This window comes from Bos indicus, chromosome 16, assembly GCF_029378745.1.
Source record: "Bos indicus isolate NIAB-ARS_2022 breed Sahiwal x Tharparkar chromosome 16, NIAB-ARS_B.indTharparkar_mat_pri_1.0, whole genome shotgun sequence".
Taxonomy (NCBI): Eukaryota; Metazoa; Chordata; class Mammalia; order Artiodactyla; family Bovidae; genus Bos; species Bos indicus.
Window position 1 is genome coordinate 52,818,962 of NC_091775.1, and position 18,413 is coordinate 52,837,374.

The 18,413-nt window shown below is 46.9% G+C and overlaps 2 protein-coding genes across 2 annotated transcripts in view; one reads left to right on the forward strand and one right to left on the reverse strand.

Annotated features, from left to right (window-relative positions):
- Positions 1-2,776, forward strand: part of CASP9 (caspase 9) — a 22,860-nt gene extending 20,084 nt beyond the window's left edge. Inside the window, exon 9 of the mRNA XM_019976406.2 lies at positions 626-2,776. Coding sequence (XP_019831965.1) covers positions 626-715 — 90 coding nt within the window. The 3' untranslated portion in view covers positions 716-2,776. The remainder of the gene's footprint in view (positions 1-625) is intronic.
- Positions 1,850-18,285, reverse strand: LOC109570435 (chymotrypsin-like elastase family member 2A). The gene is made up of 8 exons (XM_019976409.2): positions 18,246-18,285; positions 17,891-17,979; positions 12,862-12,959; positions 10,968-11,096; positions 8,607-8,743; positions 6,981-7,126; positions 5,673-5,825; positions 1,850-1,867 (listed from the first exon to the last, which is right to left on the reverse strand). Exons 1-8 carry the CDS (start codon positions 18,283-18,285, stop codon positions 1,850-1,852), a joined length of 810 nt encoding a protein of 269 aa, XP_019831968.1.
- Positions 18,286-18,413: the final 128 nt, after the last annotated feature.

Consider the following 18,413-nt stretch of genomic DNA (forward strand, 5'->3'; position numbering starts at 1 on the left):
TTCAATCCCTGGATCGGGAAGATCCCCTGGAGAACGAAATGGCAACCCACTCCAGTACTCTTGCCTGGAAAATTTCCATGGACCGAGGACCCTGGTAGGCTACTGTCCACAGGGTCACAAAGAGTCAGACACGACTGAGCAACTTCACTACACTTACGGTATTTGTCTTTGTTTGACTTCACTCAGTATGACTATCTCTAAGTCTATCCATATTGCTGCAAATGGCATTATTTCGTTATTTCTATGGTGAATTTTGACTTTTCTAAACTTATAGTTGAGATGCTTGTTCCCTTATCTCCACCCCCTGCCCAGCACACGCATACACATACACACACTCAAGAAGGCTGCAGCCAGAGCTATTTTTTGTTTTATTTTATTTTTTTAAAGATTTTTTTGACGTGGACCATATTTAAAGTATTTATTGAATTTGTTACAACATTGCTTCTGTTTTCTGCTTTGGTTTTTTGGCCACAAGCCTTGTGGGATCCTAGCTCCCTGACCAGGGATCGAACCTGCATCCCCTGCAGTGGAAGGTGAAGTCTTAACTCCTGGGCCACCAGGGAAGTCCCTAGAGTTGTTTTTAAAGTTCTGACTCACAGGCCTCCCTGTGGTTGTGTTTTCACAGGTCGCTAATGCTGTTTCAGTGAAAGGAATTTACAAACAGATGCCGGGCTGTTTTAATTTCCTCCGGAAAAAACTTTTCTTTAAAACATAATGAGCTCAGGACCCCTCACCCTGCCTTACCATTCACCCTGAAACCTTCCTGCTCCAGCTCTGGCTGTGGCTAAGGCCTGGACTTTCCTACAACTGTGGCCGATATCCATCAGAGGATTCTGTAGCCTGTAGAGGGTCTGCTCTTTCCCCACGGATGGCAGACAGTCCTAGTAGCTTCCAAGTTGGAGCCAGATGACCAGCGGTGGAGGAGGAGGAGCAGAATGCCGTGGACATCATGGAGTTTTTGCCCGTGACCCATTCATGGCTGGTGGCTGTGGCCTGTGACCCCTGTGTTTTCTCTACATCAGGGCTTCTCAGCTTCGGCACAGCTGACACTGGGGCCAGAGAATCCTTTGTTGTGGGGCCATCCTGTGCACTGTGGGATGTTGAGCAGCCTGGCCTCCACCCTCCTCTCTTGAGTCTTGACAACCAAACGTGTCTTCAGACATTGCCAAATCTTCCTCATAGACCCCTACTGGAGAACCACTGATCTTTAGGAAATTTTGGCTACAAACAAACTAGCATCTCTCTTAGATCAGTTTAGGGCTACCAGAATCTGAAGAGCTAGAATCCATAAATCCTAAATGAAATTTTAAAAATTATCAAGTTTTTTTATATTGCAGTGTTCTTTAAAAAAATAAAAAGGTGAATATGGACTCTCTTTCACCCATTTCCCCCTTATTTTGCTCTAACTTTTTATTGTTTCTTATATAAAGGAGACTGTGGCTTTTGGGGAAATATTTGGGAAATATTTCCCCAGCTCTTATTTCTTTTGAACCCCCTACCCCCATCCCAAGAAGTGACTGGGGTGGGAGCCGTGTGTTAGGGGAGGTTAAGTCACTTGTCCACGGAACACAGTTAACCAGTGGAGAGACACGGCCAGACTTGGGCCTTCTTGAGTCCAGCCTGTGTCTTCCTGGCTTCAGGACCCTTGTACCCCCCATCCCCCACCCACTTGCTGAGCCTGTAAGCTCAGCTTAAAGACCCCGAGCCTGTTTCTTGCTTTCAGGGCCCTAGACATGAGTACGGTTTGCTAATAAGACTCTCATCAAGATGTGATTCAAGTAGTCACTTTATTGTTATTTTTCTCCTGTGACCTTTCCAAGCCTGAAACAGTCCCAGGGACTTCTGGTGGTTAGTTATTTTCAATCACCTGCAGGACACACAAGAAAATAATCAGATTAACTCAATAGAGCAGAGCCTTGTGTGCAGATTCCCAGCTTTCTCCCTCCCCACTCTGCACTGCCTGTGTGAATCAGGCAGCCGGAGTTGAAGCAGCTCTCCCCAGGAGCTCTAATGATGCTTGGGAGAAAAGATGTCATCACAGCTTTAAATGGATTTCCTGTAAAAAAGGAGACTTAGCCAGCAGTTCAGTTTGGGCTTCAGGGTGGAGGTGGAGTAGGGCTGGGAACTCATGGGCATGTTTGTAGATGTGATTTGCTTCTCAAAAGATTTGAGAGACCCGAAATGGTTAACAATTGCTGCTGTTTGCCAGGCACTGTTGTGCACTACGGAAGGGGCCATAACCCGTTTTCAGAAGCTATTTGGCATCTATTAAACATTCTAATGTGCCAGCTCCATGATCCTTTGATGCTGCAGGATCTGTGTAGCGTAGAGACTGACCAGTGCAAGGATGTATGTCCATGGATGTTCATTGCAGCCATGTGAGAGGGGAAAATAGGAAAAGAGATGAAAGCTTCATTCATTATATTCATACTATGGAATCTTACTTAGAATGAATAGATATATATGGGCTCACATGTACAGTGTGATACAGTGTTAAGTGAAAAAACCAAGTTGCAGAACAGTATGAGAAGTAAAATCCTATTTTTGATTAGAAGACAGCGTGTTTATATGTACATATATAAATGTTTTATAGATGAACCTAAGTAAATCAAGAAGACCACACACCAAGTGTTGTGTGGATGGTGGGATTGCAGGTGTCATACAAGTGAGGGGTGTCTACTTTTTGACTTGATACACTCCTATATTCTTTTCATATTTTTTACCAAGAGTATGTATTACCTTCTGAAATAAAAATAAAGCTGGTGAATACTGATGATTCATTTGATATCTATTGAAAGGATGAACGCCCCCGGCCACCTGTCTCCTGTCAACTTTGCAGCTCCTGACCTTGGTTTGTCACCTGTCTGGATTTGGAACTCCAGGCTGCATACAGTGTGCCCCCCGGGCTGGGACCACCGCAAGGTTCCACTGGCCCCTCTGCAGTTGCCAGGGTGGCCTCCCCCAGAGGACAGCTGGCAGCTTGGCTCTGCTGCTCCTGGAATCTGTCACGGGCACAAGTGCCTACCCTGACTGCTGTTCCGGGAACGCAGGACCCCTGCCCAGCTGCCTCGCAAGCCTTGTTGATTCCCTCTGACAGCAGGCTTTCAGCTGAGGCCTGCTCTGTTGTGCGTGTGTCTGTGGCTGGGAACAGCTGATATTGGGACCAGAAGACAGGACAATTGCTCCTGGTAAGGTACTGCCAGGGCCAGCTGCCTGGTGACTCACACAGCAGCTGGGGCTGGAGAGCATCCTCAGATTTGGCTGGAAAACACCCTACTTATCCTCCCATCTAATCCGTCCTGGGCCAGGCTCCTTTGAAATGCTGGTGGCACCTCCAAAGTCGGACTTGGGTTTTCCTCTGCCAGGATGAGATCATAGCTTTTCCCCCGTTGACTGAAAAAAATCTTGTAAATTAATGGCCACTCTCTTCTTGATTTTACATTTTCTCTAACAAACTTTTCTGGAACCTCTGGTGCCTATAACCACTTGTTGGCAAAAGGAACGCCAACAGACAGACAAATGAGCAAGGAGCCGGCAAGTATTAATGGGAAAACTTGGAGACGGCCACCTGCTTGTTTTGACACTGCCCATTTGACAGTGCTGTCTTCCTCCTGGGACCACATGCTCACGGCTGTGGTGTCATATCTGATTTTATAATAGAGTGTTGGTTTGGTTTCATTAAACAGCTCTCTGTAAATTCAACTTAAAATAATGAAATCAGATGCCAACTTTCCTGTCTTTGAGAGCTCTGACACTACAACTCCCACTTGTTCTGGCTCCTAAAAGAGTGAGTGAGTCTTGATCTAGTTCAAGTCCCATTTTACAGAAGAGCAAACTGAGGTGGTGGCAGTGCTGGGGGGTGGGTTAAAAAGTGTCCCCCTGCCAATGCAAGGGGACATGGGTTCGATCCCTGGTCCAGGAAGATTTCACATGCCGAGAGGCGACTACACCCATGTGCTGCATCTACGGAAGCCCGTGCTCTGCAACAAGAGAAGCCATTGCAACGAGAAACCCTCACGTCACAACTGGAGAGTAGCCCCGGCTCACTGCAACTAGAGGAAGCCTGCACACAGCAAGGAAGACCAGCGCAAACAAGAAAGGAAAAAAGTAAACGTGCCCCCAATCAGCACAGTGTCCTCCTCTTCCCCTCCTCTCCCAAACATCCATCATCAGGCACGACACCTTAATCCCCCCCCCCAGGTACCCCCCAGACCTGCCCTTCTTGTGACATCCCTCCATGTTCTGGCTGTTTCCACCTACCGTTGATTATATCCATGGCTGCTCCCAAGATTGGTGCTTGTTTTGTTTTTGTTTTTTTTTAAATACAATTTTTTTCTGGTTTCCATTATAAATGAATGTTTATCCATTGTTTTAAAAAAAATAGGAATTGAGCTGGTTTGGAAGTTTGTGAAGAACTGATTTTGAGCTCACAGGACACAGTCGGAGTTGTAGTGGGACCAACTCAGCTCCGTTTACCTGGACTGTCTTGGTCTGAAACACAAAGTCCTGCATCCCAGGAAACCTCCCAGTCCAGGGTGAACTGAGATGATTGGCCACCCTACAGAATATCCGGGGGACCCTTTGGTTTATTTTTGTTACTTTTTAAACTTGTTTGATTTTAATGAAAAATTCTACCACTATAAACAAGCATTGATTACATTTAGAAAAATTTTATCTACCAGCTAATAAAATAACATATATTAGTCTTTTTACTTTGGGCTATAAAATAACCTATAATAGATCTTTCCCCATTAACATAGATACGGCTTTTTGAATATATAACCAAGGCTTCCCCGGTGGCTCAGATGGTAAAGAATCTGCCTACAATGCAGGAGATCTGTGTTCGGTCCCTGGGTTGGGAAGATCCGATGGAGGAGGGCATGGAAACCCACACAGTATTCTTGCCTGGAGAATCCCCATGGACAGAGGAGCCTGGTGGGCGACAGTCCATAGGGTCGCAAAGAGTCAGACACGACTGAGCGACTAAGCACAGCACAGCACAGCACACATGTAACCCCAGAACATGTGATTCAGCTTTTTTAAAAAACGGTTTGGTTCTCTTTTCCTGAATTCAAGAAGAAGTCTTTTTGCCTCTGGAAATCTCTTACCTCTCCTGTAATTATCTAAGAAAGTTGCAATGATATTTTACATCAGAGGTTCTACATAAAATTAAATGTACAGTTAACGGTGGAGGTAACTAATGCTTATGTGTCACTTAATCGGGGTCATTAAGGTTTAACACTGCTCTTTAACTGCTAAAAATATAGGGGAACCCCTTTAGAAGGACTAGTTTCCAACAATTAAGGCTGTGGGGGACTCAAATGATTGGGTTTGGGGCTTTGCGGATAAATGTAGCATTGGGCAGTAGGGTCTGGGCTTACACATAGATAAAGAAAAGTAAAATACTCCATGAATCCTAGGAAAACTGCTCTTAGTGCTGGAGGAGTAACCTTTATTTTCAACCTCTTTGGACAAAGCTGTCCTCTATGTGCCTTTCACTCAACTTACACAGAAACTGTCAAGGCCCATGGGGAGCCCTGTGGAGACTGCCCAAGCCTGCACTTTCTAGCTCTCAGGAGGAGGGAGGGGATTCTTAGAACATAGGTGGGCATGGCCCTCATTGGGCCGGGGCCGGGCAGGGTCCTGGGGCTCACGGCGTGTCCTGTTCTTACCGAACTGATCCAGTCATTGTAGTTGGAGACCCGGGTGAAGACGGAGGGCTTGCGGTAGTAGTTGCAGCCGAGGGAGGACCCGAAGCTGACTATGCCGTGCACCTGCCACTGGCCGTTAGCCGCCTGGCAGTTCAGTGGCCCGCCGGAGTCCCCCTGGGAAAGAGCAGAGTTGTGTCAGGAGGGGCCTGGGGGCTTGGGCAGGGGGGTGGGCGGGGCAGGGGCTGCTCTTCAGAGCCCTTGTTTTACACACTGGCAGTGTATTTATATTGTTCCATGTGGGTCGCCAAGTTCCCCGAGGCCAGCCCTTGCAGTCACAGCTCAAGATGGCACCATAACTAGCCCTTGCTCTTTCTGGGTGCCTGGAATGGTGCTGAGCACTTTATAGGCCTTATTCCATTTCATCTTCACAAAAATCTACAAGGTAAGTATTGCTACCTGGTGGCTCAGATGGTAAAGAATCTGCCTGCAATGGAGGACACCTGGGTTCGATCCCTGGGTCAGGAAGATCCCCTGGAGAAGGGAATGGCAACCCATCCCAGTACTCTTGCCTGGAGAATCCCATGGACAGAGGAGCCTGGAGGGCTATAGTCCACTTGGTCACAGAGAATTGGACACAACTGAGCGACTAACACACACACCATTTCACCAAAGAGAAAAGCAAAACCCCTCAGTCTGAGGTTGTTCAGGCAGTAAGTGAAGGAGCTGAGATGTGTCCCTGAGTTAGAAATTCATGCGCTCCACCACCACTGGGAGTTTCCTCCCACTGGGGGAGTTTCCTGGGAGCTGGTCTGCATGGGCAGAAAGTGGAGGTCTCCAGTGTGATCTGAAGGACACATGAGGCTCCTTCCTGCTCTGTGCTCATGATGCAAAGTCCACCACATAGCAAGTCTATTGGTTAAGATGGTGTGTCTAGAAAGGCTGTGTGGTAGCTACCCTGAAGCGACCATCACGAATGGGGTTAATTCAACAGATAAACTTGAAATCATCTCAGAAAGGTCTTGACTCAACAAATAGGTCCCCTTGTCTCTCTTTCTACACAGAGGAAAGAATAAGAGTGATGACAGTAATGAGAGCCCTCAATGGGACTCAAGGCAGGACTTTCCAGCAGTGAAAGGGTAGACACTATTACAAGGAGAATCTCAAAACATCTTTTCTGGAGACTGCAAGGACAAAGGTCAGGGTCTCAAACATGTGAAGCTGCTTCCTAGCACTTTTGCCAGCAGGTGTGAGGATAGAGTCTAGGACCCCGAAAGACTCTCCCCACCTTCAGCTCCATTTTGTTGGCGGGGGGTGACTTCCTGGACTCACATTGCAGCTGGAGGTCACGCCGTCTCCCCCAGCACAGATCATATTGGTCTTCACAGTGCTGCCCCACCAACTAGGTTGGGAGCATGTGGCATAGTCCACAACGAGCAGCTTGCCCTGCTGCAGGATGTCAGGAAGAGCTCCATTGCCTGCATGAGACAAGAGAGAAGGTGTTACAGGGACAAAGGGAAAAAGCAAGTAGGGGATGCCTACTGAAATTTCTGCCCAGCCCCTTTTTCTCTGGTCCCTTTTCCTTCCTTCCATCCATAGGGTTGCCATGGAAGCAGCCAATTTGCCTACACTGTATCCTCACAGTTGATTGGCCACTGCTGATTGGTGCAGGGGTGAACACCTGACTCCAGCTAAGCCAACGAGCTGAGGTTACACAGCTAGTGGCCAACATAGCTGGGAATAAAGTCAAGCACTTGGACCCTTCCCTGGTTCTTGCTGCCTTCAGTGAAATACATTCTGCCTGGGTGTTTTCTGATAAATGAACCAGTGGCTGAATTTGTATTTCAATAAGTAAGAGATACATCTCCACTTCTCACTTCTGCTAAGTGTCCGTGGGTCCTATTTTTGCAGATAAGCCAGGCAAGAGAGTGATATCAATTTGAGTGTATGTGTGTCGACGTACCTCTGTAAAAAAAATGTCACGTATAGGTTTGTCATTATAAGAAAAAATAGTCACTTATTTGCATGGGCCTTCCTGGAATTTTCCAAACCTCTGGTGATTTCCCAAGGGGAGGGCAGGTCCTCTGCTCCTTCTTGGTGACTTACTGTCATTGGATTTCTGACCCTTAGGGCTTATGTCAAAGGGAGACCCACACGTAATCAGAGTCTGAGTGGCATGGTAAGGCGGCACATGACGAGTGAGGTTTGAGATGGGAAGGGGAGACTCTGATGAGGACCCCAGGGACCTTTGTGGAGCTGTAGAATCCTGAGGTCATGGAGTGAATGCTATTTTAGGCCCTGGCTTTGGGCCATAGGAGGGACTTCTGTGCCAGATGTCATGTAGTCATGGTGACAGTGACAACAACTAACACAGAGCACCAGGTGCCAGGCACTGGGCTAAGTGCTTCCAATGGATTATCGACAACCTTGTGATACAGAGCCTGTTATTATCCCCATTTTACAGATGAGAAAACTTCAGTGTGGAAAGGCTAAGCAATCTGCAGGTGGCCACACAGCAAATAAGTGGAGGAACTGGGATTTGAACCCAGGCATTCTGAATTCTTGTCTGTCTATGTGCATGCATGTGTGAGGGCTCAGTCACTTTAGTTGTGTCCAACTCTATGCGACCCTATGGCCTGTAGCCCACCAGGCTTCTCTGTCCATAGGCCTCTCTGGCAAGAGTACTGGAGTGGCTTGCCGTGTCCTCCTCCAGGGCATCTTCACAACCCTGGAGATGAACGCTTGTCTCCTGCATCTCGTCTCCTGCATTGCAGGTGGATTCTTGACCCACTGAGCCACCTGGGAAGGCCTTGTCTGTCTACACTATCGTTCTTCTCCAAGGCAGCAGGCACTTCTTCCAGACTCCTTGGATAATGAGTGCAGAGAAAACCCCTGACTGAACCGGGGTGACATCGCCCACCTCCCTTGGGAGCCATGGGGCTCCCAGCACCCACTTACTCTGCAGTCTTCCCCAGCCCGTGACATAGCAGACGTAGTTGTTGGGCAGGATGGTGCCGGCAGGCGGCAGGCAGCCCAGCTGGATCTTGTCAGTCAGGGGGACAGAGCTGGCCAGTTTGAGCAGGGCAATGTCGTTCCTGGGTTGGAAAAGAAGCAGAGCATAACCAGAGGGTTGACTGGTTCTGTCCCGGATATATTTCTTATTCTAGCCCCAGCTTGGATCACTGAACCCCGTCCCTGGCTGGACTGATGCTGAATCTTCCTGCCACTGGGGTTCCGAGGGATCGGGAGCAGTTATGGTTAACCCCCAAGATTGCATTTAAAAAGAAAATTTTGGCCACATTCAGCAGCGTGTGGAATCTTAGTTCCCCTGCCAGGGATTGAACCCATGCCCCCTGCAGTGAAAGGCAGAGTCTTCACCACTGGGCCACTGGAGAAGTCCCTCCAGGACTGTATTTTGTCCCTGGTGGAGCTTGAAGCCCTAAATTCCTAAAGGCCTTTCAGGGGACTGTTTAAAACAGAGAGGGCAAGTAGGTCTGTCTTGCAAAGTCCACTCTGATGGATTAGTTGTGGTTGCCTGGCAGACTGTGTTGACAAGGACTCTGAGATTCTTTCCAGGATCAGCAAGGGAATAAATCCATGATTGCTTGGTGATGTCATGCTGGCCTTGTACTTCCTGTGTTTGGTTTAGAAAATAGCAGATGTTCAGACCAAAAGGACTTTTTGCCTTTATTCTTCACTCTCTCTTCCACCTTGAGCTCTGCTGTCAGATTTATCCCTGAGTTTCACGTCCTTGTCTAGGAAACCTTTAGCGATTGGCCAATCACATTTTCCACGATGGCTGCAATGAGATTTCCCACCTATTGGTGCTTGTTGCAATGTGATGTTGACACTTTGTCCATTGAGAGTTGGGGGTCTCAGTTTCTTCCCCCTGGTTGGGGATGGGGGGCCTGTGATGTTTAGGAAGTGACACCATTTGACTTCTGAGACTAAGTCATGACAAGAGATGAAACTTCTGTATGATCTTTCAAGACTTCTTTTCTTAGATCCTAAGCTCTGTGCCATGAAGAAGCCAAGGCCACATGGAGAGGCCATATGTAGCTAAAAATCTCTCTCCACTCTCTGCCCAGCCATCTCCTTCCCATCTCTTAAAGCTTCTCTGGAAACATTCCATGTCGTTTTATGGCTTTCCAATGTCTTGTCGGTGTGTGTTTCATCTAGTTGACTAGTCCCTTTGGGGGCAGAGACTAATGGCTCATGGACTCCTTGCATCCTTTGTGAGCCATCGTCAGTGCTGGACCACAGCAGGCTGCCCAGATGAAAGAGCACGGAGAGTTATGGCCACAAGGCATCCTCTGCTCTCTCCTGGGCTGTGATGCAGAGTCATCAGAAGATTTGGTGAGTGAGCTCTCTGGGCAGCCATTCAAGAGTGGCATCTTGGGCTGCAGAAGAGGCCTGTGTGTGGTTAAATTATGCAAATTTGAAGAGATGGCTGGGGTACTTCTTTCTAAAGGCCCTTCTGGAACTGCAGACGTGCTCTTGGGATGGAAGAGGATGATGGATACTTCCTGCTTCTGATGGGGAAGCAGGAAAAGGGAAGATGACTTTCTGTCCCTGGTAAGGAGATGCCAACAATGCCACATGGTCGTTATTCATATCTAAGCCAGCAGGCTCCTTAACCAACCCCCGCACTGCCTCACAGCCACACTTCCGGCCATGGGCTCCCTGAGAGCTGCTGCAGTGACCTGTGCATCTCTGTGCGTCCAGCACCCTGTGTGGTGTGTGGAACATGGGTGGGGGGATGGTCACCAAAGGCTCAGGGTGAGCATGGGGTGGCATGTGTTTGTCCAAGGAGTTGGGAAGTAGAGTTTCCCTGCTGGTCGGGGAACCATCACTAGGGTTTTGCAGAGCTCTGAACCCTTGGCTAGCTTCCTGTGTCTGTTACCGAGGCTGCTTTGCAGGGTATCAGGGAGTCTGTTTTTAAAAGATCTTGCTGGGAGGAGGTACAGGGTGGAGGAAGGCAGGAAGGACCATGTCCCACTCTGCTCATGGACTCCACTCCCAGTTGTGGGGCCTGTAGACCCATCTCTGTGTCCTCAGGGTTTGGCACAGAATAAATCCACGGTCAGTGAGTGCCTGGGTGGACTGGAACGCTGTAGACTTAACTGGCAGGAGATCTAGGTTCCCCCTGCCACCCCAGTCACATGCCAGTGCAGGCCTCTTTGGGGCTGAGAACCTCTCCCCCCTCCCTACAGAAGGAGCAAAGGATGGGACAGCACCCACTGCTTTCTTTGAGATCGCCCACCCCCAGTCTGTGTCCCTGCCAACCCACCCCCCAAAGTGCACCCAGACAGAACGCACCCTTGGGCGAGCTGGTTGGAGTTCCACTTCTCGTGTATCACGGACTTGGAGACTGCGATGGTCAGTGAGCCAGACTCAACGGTGGAGAGACTCTGCCGGCCCACCACCACTCGGTAGGTCCTGGAGGAGCTGGGGGAGAGGGGGCCGGGCAGGGAAGGTGAGCTCTGGGCTGTCCTTTCCTCTCTCTGAGCCCTATGGGCTGGGACACCCCAATGAATGTACCGGTTAGAGACCAAGCTCTGGACAGTGCTGGGGGACCTGAGCCAGCTCCTGCTCCAAGAGCCACTAGTTGGCACTGGGAATTTTTCTTTCCTTGGGGCAATCGGTTAGTTACGATGTAACATAATAACTACAACAAAACAGTAATTACAACTACCTTATACCAACTGTAAACTATAATATAAAATAAAAGTTATAATAATATAAGCTCTATATTACTATAGGGGAAGTGAGATGGATACAGATAACCGCAGTCATTTAACTTAAAGGGCATTTTTTTAATTTTACTTTTTAAATTTTATTATCTTTTTTGGCCACAACTATATGGCATGCAGAACTTCCTAACCAGGGATGGAACCTGTGCCCCCTGCAGTGAAGCACGGGGGTCTTAACTACTGGACCACTAGGGAAGTTCCCAAGGCCATTTTTTTTAGTTTAACTCCTCATTTCCTGTTTTTAAATGGGGAACCCTGCGGCTTGCACGCGAGGGTGCGTGCTCAGTCGCTCAGTTGTGTCTGACTCTTTGTGACCCCATGGACTGTAGCCCGCCAGGTTCCTCTGTCCACGGGATTCTCCAGGCAAGAATATTGCAGTAGGTTGCCATTTCCTTCCCCAGGGGATCTTCTTGACTCAAGAATCAAACCTGCGTCTCCTGCTTTGGCAGGCGGATTCTTCACCCTTGAACCACCTAGGAAGCTAGCCTGAGGCTTAGGAAGGACTAACTGGTCCAAAGTCTTACTCTCCAGCTCGTTAGTGACAACTCGGAGCTAGAAACAGGACTGCTGAATCCCAGACCTCTGTGATTTCCCCCACCACCTCATAGAACTTGTGAATTAGGTAGAGAGAAGGGGCCACCCTTGACAACGAGAGTGTCCCACTGGCCCAGTGGAAACTCCAGTGAGCGCCAGCCTGTGTAAGCTAAGCAGAGGCTGGAGGGAAGGAAGAGGACAGGTGAACAATGGATGTCCCAGAGCCTTTCCTTTCCCCGTGGGCCTTTATAATGGTGCTAGTTTCACTTTTATTGAGCGCTTACTCTGTGCTGGCCCGTTTAATGCATCATCTCGTTGAATCCACACTGAATACCCATGGATGCTTCCCCGGTGGCTTAGTGGTAAAGAATCTGCCTGCCAATGCAGGAGACACGGATTCGATTCCTGGTCGGGAAGATCCCCTGGAGAAGGAAATGGTAACCCACTCCAGTATTCGTGCCTAGAAAATCCCATGGAAAGAGGAGCCTGGCAGGCTATAGTCCATGGGGTCGCAAAGAATCAGACACGACTGAGCGTCCCAACTACAACTACTGCAAACACCGCTATCTGCTTTTTTGCGGGTGATGGTATTGAGATGAAGAAGTCATTCAAGTAGCTCAAGTGAACCCAGTTCCAGATCCAGAGGCCGTATCTAGTTTGCCCCAAAAGGGCAGAAAATGGGCCTCTCCCTCCCCATAGTCCCCCTCAGTGCCCTGCACAGGACGGTCAATCCATATACATATATGGGTCTATCACCTGACCAACAGACTGAACTGTAGATCGAAGAGAGTGTATTTCTTGGCCAAGGAAGTGGTTATGAGCGATGCTCCTTTATATGGGGTGGTTTCGGCCATCTGGGCTCTAACTGAGAGATGAGTGCTGGCTAGTAGGGTGAGCGGGCGGGGAGACGGGGGAATAGCAATTACCTGATGCAGTGGGCTGCTGTCAGGACCCAATTTTGTTCTATCAGAGACCCTCCGCAGGTGTGACGCCACTGGCCACTGGAGCTGTACTGCAGGGAGACCTGGGAAGAGGCACAGGTGATCCCATAGCTGAAAGGGCTGGACCCTCTGCTCTGCAGCATCCCAGCCCCGGGAGTGGGGCCACGGGAAGTTGAGCAAGCAAGACACTCGCCTCAGGTGCAAAATCTAAGGGGGCACGAAGAAATGCTAATCCAGCTACATAACATTGTAATAATCTTTAGAAAATTAACACACAAAAAATCTATGATGCACAAAATGTCAAAAATGTAAATAAAAACTCTATTAAGAAGTAATTAGTTAAAAAATTTTTTTTTGGCTGTGCTGCAAGGCATGTAGGATCTTTGTTCCCCAACCAGGGATGGAAGCCACACCCCTTGCATTGGAAGTGGGGAGTCTTAACCACTGGACTGCTAGCGAAGTCCAAGAAGTAATTGTTTTGAGCATCTTTCTGTAGCGCGACTTGTTGGGATTTTTCCTTTCTTGGGAGCTATTTCTTCAGGACATATTCCTCCAATTTAATATGTGTAAAGCAAAATTTTTATCCCTTCTGCCCACTCCCCGAATCCGTGCTTTCCTTAAATTTTCTTGTCTTGGTAAATGGCAAACCAGCTGTACCTGCTGTTCAGGCCAAAACTCTTGGCAGTGACTTTGACGCTTCTCTTTCTCTCATATGCCTCATTCGAACCCACCAGCAAATCCCACCAGCTCTACTTCCAGAATATGTGGACAGAACGCCTCCCTCCTACCACCTCAATTGCTGGTCCTCATCATCTTCACATCTCACCTGGATTATTATTGCAGCTTCCTATGTTTGTCCCTGATCTCAGTCTGGCCCCTTCCTCACCCCATTTCTCAACACAGTGGGCAGAATGATCCTTTTAAAATGTGAGCTTAATTATGCTTCTCCTCTGCTCTGACCTGCCAGTGGCTTCCGCTCTCATACGATGTAGACCCCAAACTGTACAATGCCCTACAAGGTTCTACATGACCACCCTCACCTTACAGGCTCTCACTCCCCTTTCTGCTCCAGTCACACTGACCTCTGCGAGGCTCTGGAAACATAACAAGCCCATTTCTGCCTCAGAGCCTTTGCGTTTGCTATTCCTTCTGCCTGAACTATTCTTCTCTAAAGTATTAGCATAGCTTTCTCCTTCACTTCCTGCAGGTCTGTGTTCAAGGTTACCTTCCCTGTGAGGTTCTCTGTGACCACCTCATCTAAGGGTATGCACACTCATGTCCACACAAGTGTACACGCATATCCTTACACACCCATGCACACATATGGACGCACACAGCTCTTTCCTCTTGTCCTGTTTTATTCTTCATCATAGTGTCTATCATCACCTGATGTTATGAATTTGCGCATTCAATGGCTGATAGCCTCATTCTCCCACTTTAATATAAGCTCTGTGAATTTTCTTTCCACTGCTGTATTCCAGGTGCCTAGAACAGTTCCTGTCTCATAGTGGGTCCTTAATAAATTGAACAAGTGAGTTAATCAGAAAGTGAGTGAATGAATGAAAATGGACTCAGCAGGGCAAGTGTCTGGTCTCTTTTGCCGAACTTGTTGCCTATTGCTCTTCAGTTTTTCCTTGAAGACTAAATCCACTCATAGGAATATGAAAATACTTAAGTGTACTTTACCCCTGATGACTCCTCAACCTTTTTTTTTTTTTAAAGAAAAACTTGTTTCCACTTAGATTTGATAGGTGTGGACTGGAACTTGAAGGGGGTTGCATTTGGCACCATTTGGGTCTCTGTGGAAGCTGTCCCAGCTCCTTCCCCTTGAAGTCCCTGCCAAGGCCAAGTAGAAAGGAGGGAGGTGACAGCAGAGCATGGCCTGCTCTGACCACGGTTCCTGTGGAGGGAAAGCAGGAGGGATGCTGCTTTTCTCCAAATATCATTTCTGATTATCCCCATGACATCTTCTTGTTTGCCTCACATTAAGGGGACTTAGATTAACTGACTTTTTAAAAACAGTGCTTAAAACTAGACAAAATTACAAAGATACCTAAAAGGATGCCCCACCCCAAAATCTCCAAATAGGCTGAAATCATCCTACCAATGTGAAAATTTGAAGTAATGTGTAAACATATAATTTGTGGGCAGCAAAGTGTGGCCACAAGAGCAAAGGTTAAGCCAAATTTGACTCTGTACTTTCCCCCAGGCTCGCTGGGTCACTCAGGGCAATTATATACTTTTTCTGAGCCCCAGTTACCTTGTCTCGGAAATGAGGATTATAATGCTTGTCTGGGGCTCCTGGGATGATTAATAATCATAATAGCTAACACTTCAAATGTCTAATAATTTGAGCATTTACCATATCTGAGCCCCAGTTACCTTGTCTCGGAAATGGGGATTATAATGCTTGTCTGGGGCTCCTGGGATGATTAATAATCATAATAGCTAACACTTCAAATGTCTAATAATTTGAACATTTACCATATACCAGGCACTGTTCTGAGCTCAGAGTGTAAGTAAGCTCACATCACAGTCACAGTGATCTCATGAAGCACTATTATTATCCCCACTTTACAGATGAATAAACTAAGGCAGTGAATAGAAACTTGTACAACATGGTCCACATCATGAGCGGTGCCATATATTTTTCATATTACTCACTGAGAAAGGTAAATTGAGTTGCTGTGCTTGTACAGCTAGTATGTGGCATAGCATGAATAGTCTGACTCCAGAATCTATGTGGAACTTTACACATCTTTACACATCCTACTTTATTATTATCTTTTTCTTTTTTTTTGGCTATGCCCTGCAGCATGTGGGATCTTTGTTCCCTCACCAGAGATAGAATCCATGCCCCCTACAGTGGAGATGAGGAGTTTTAAACACTGGGCCACCAGTGAAGTCCTACACACCCTACTTTAATTTTAAATCATCTAGCGCTTTATTTTCCAGTGTCTAGTGGATTGTGACCTAGAATCATAATCTTGAGATGAGTGTGGAACAGAAGAGACCTCTCAGCCAATGCAGAGCAAATTATATTTGTTTAAATTTTTGATATTTTTTTCATTATGATAAAGTTTGATTTTTAAAAAACATTGCATTAAAAATTCATTTTGGTTACTGAGTTTTGTGGCACTTCCTTAACTTTTGCCCCTAAAGTGAGTGCCTCGTTTGCCTCACCCTGGTCCCCACCCTGCTTGACCTGCCCACCCATCCTGATTAAAAAAATCTCCTAGGGAAGCAGAAGCAGGAAGTGTAGTGAGACCCTTCTAAGACTAGCATCAATTGGTTCCCAAGGCAAGGATACCTTTGTATCAGCAAGTGGTACAGAGGTGAGCAAATGGTCCAGAGGGTGAGGAGATATTTTGGTAGGCAGCATTGACTGATTCTCAGCACAAGGGTGGCCTCTACTTAAGGGGGAGGTATAGGGCCCCAGGGCCCCTCTTCTAACTTTCCAGAAAAAAATATATTGTGGGAGTGTGAGAAAAGTAGAAGAACTGGCAAAAGTACACAGAGCTAAGTATTGGGTTGGCTAAAAAATTCGTTTGGGTTTTCTTTTGGTAACATCTTATAGAAAAATCTGAATGAATTTTGTGGCCAATCCAATACATAAATTATGAATTGTCTGTCACTATCTATGACTGAAGGTCTCCTAATTGAAAGGAAGATGAATGAATGTTGCATTCCCTCCATGAAACCTACTGATGGCTGCATGGGGCACTCTGAGCACTCACTTACATTGTAAACTCACCCCACTCAACCCTTCTGCTCCCAAACCTGCATATGCCAGTTGTACTCATATTGTAATTATGTGTATTAATTAAATATGTAACCAATGAAATATGAGTTCTAAAAGATGGTTGTGGTTTACATGGAAACTAAGGTAACTGCTTGGAAGAGACCAGATAACCATGCCTTTTAAAAAATTGCTGTGAATTAGGCATGGATGAAAAAACTGAAAAATGGAGAAAAAAAGGTCATCACAATCTGGAAGGACTGTCAGATTGCTTCTTGAGTATCTCATAGTCAGTTACTCTACTTTAAAGAAATGGAATTACAGATGATATATTGTAGGGATGATTTATATAAGATAGATTGGTGACTAACTGTGTATTTACAAGTTTTCAATTAAAATAAATGTTTAAAGGATATGTGTGATTTCTAATAATTTATCTATAACCAATCTTTTGATTCATTGTTTAGTTGCTAACTCATATCTGACTCTTTGCAACCCCATGGACTGTAGCCCCACCAGGCTCCTCTGTCCATGGGATTTCCCAGGCAAGAATACTGGAGTGGGTTGCCATTTCCTTCTCTGGAGCATCTTCTTGACCCAGGGATTGAACCCAGGTCTCCTGCATTGGTGGGTGTGTTCTTTATCACTGAGCCTATTACTCAATCCCAATCATGTCAGATAAGAGAGATTTTACTATATTTTTTTATGTCAGTATAAGCCTCACATATTTCTTTCATGAGTCCTACCACTAACAGGTCCTAGTAATTTGTGCCTGTGCCCCACCCAGCATTTGTAGTCACCTTATTGTTAGAATTATTTCAAGGTAAGAAGGCATTTACTTTATTGGTAATACTGATTTGCCTGTAGTCAAGAGTTAATTTGCATAAAATAGCACTGATTGGTTCCTGAAAGCAAGGAATATTTGCATAGAGAGTGATGAATGGATCATCAGATAACAGTATATTTGTAAGCAAGCATCTGATTGGCTAACAGAAAGAATGTATTTGTGAATTTGTGTGGATGGGTTGTGGGCTAGGGCAGATCTTTATCCGCGTTAGAGAAGGCCCCTCTCCTTCCACCCCCAAAGTGGACCAAGGGCACAGAAATGTATTTTTTATTGTTGAATTCCCCCATCTGCCCTTTGAGTCTCCACCAATCCTCATTTTTGCCAGTGCAATAGACCCTGTGGTGATGTTATGTATCTAACATCATAACATGTTATGATGTTACGTATGTAAGGACAGGGAGGCAAGAAGTAGAGTATAGGGGACTCACCTGCCAGGGCCAGCTGTTGGGCCTTGCATCTTCACCTCCAACCACTCTGGACAGTTGTGGTGGGTAAGTGGGGACTCCACAGCTGAGAGCTGTAGAAAGAGGAAGGGTTGTAAACCCAGGAGGCAGTGGCCCAAACAATTTACCCCACACTTCCTGAATTCCCAACCCCCAAATAGAGAATCCCTGTTCTGGAAGGATCCTTACAGGTTGTAGAGTCCTACACTTTGTTGCACTTTTCTTAAATTTCACTCCAACTTTCTTAACAACCACACGATTGAGCCCCGTGGGTGCAGGGAGGTCCCATCCCCAGTTCCACCAGGAGGCTGGAAAAGTGCCTCTGGGCAACAGGGCTTACCTCCAGCCACCAACGTAGACAGCAGTAAGGCCCTGATCATGGTGTGTCCGTAAGGAGTCCTGTGTGGCCCTGGCTAAGGCCCTGGTTTTATGAGTGGGCTTATCAGACAGAGATATACTAGGAAAATTCAAGATGGGGATTTTCTCAAAGCCCAATGGAAAAATGGCA

Coding starts and splice junctions, on each gene's coding strand:
- LOC109570435 (XM_019976409.2), bottom strand. CDS start 18,285: ATGATCAGGGCCTTACTGCTGTCTACGTTGGTGGCTGGAG. Junction 8,744..10,967: donor TCCAACCAGCTCGCCCAAGG/GTGCGTTCTGTC, acceptor TTTCCAACCCAG/GAACGACATTGCCCTGCTCA. Junction 7,127..8,606: donor GGGCTGGGGAAGACTGCAGA/GTAAGTGGGTGC, acceptor TGTCTCATGCAG/GCAATGGAGCTCTTCCTGAC.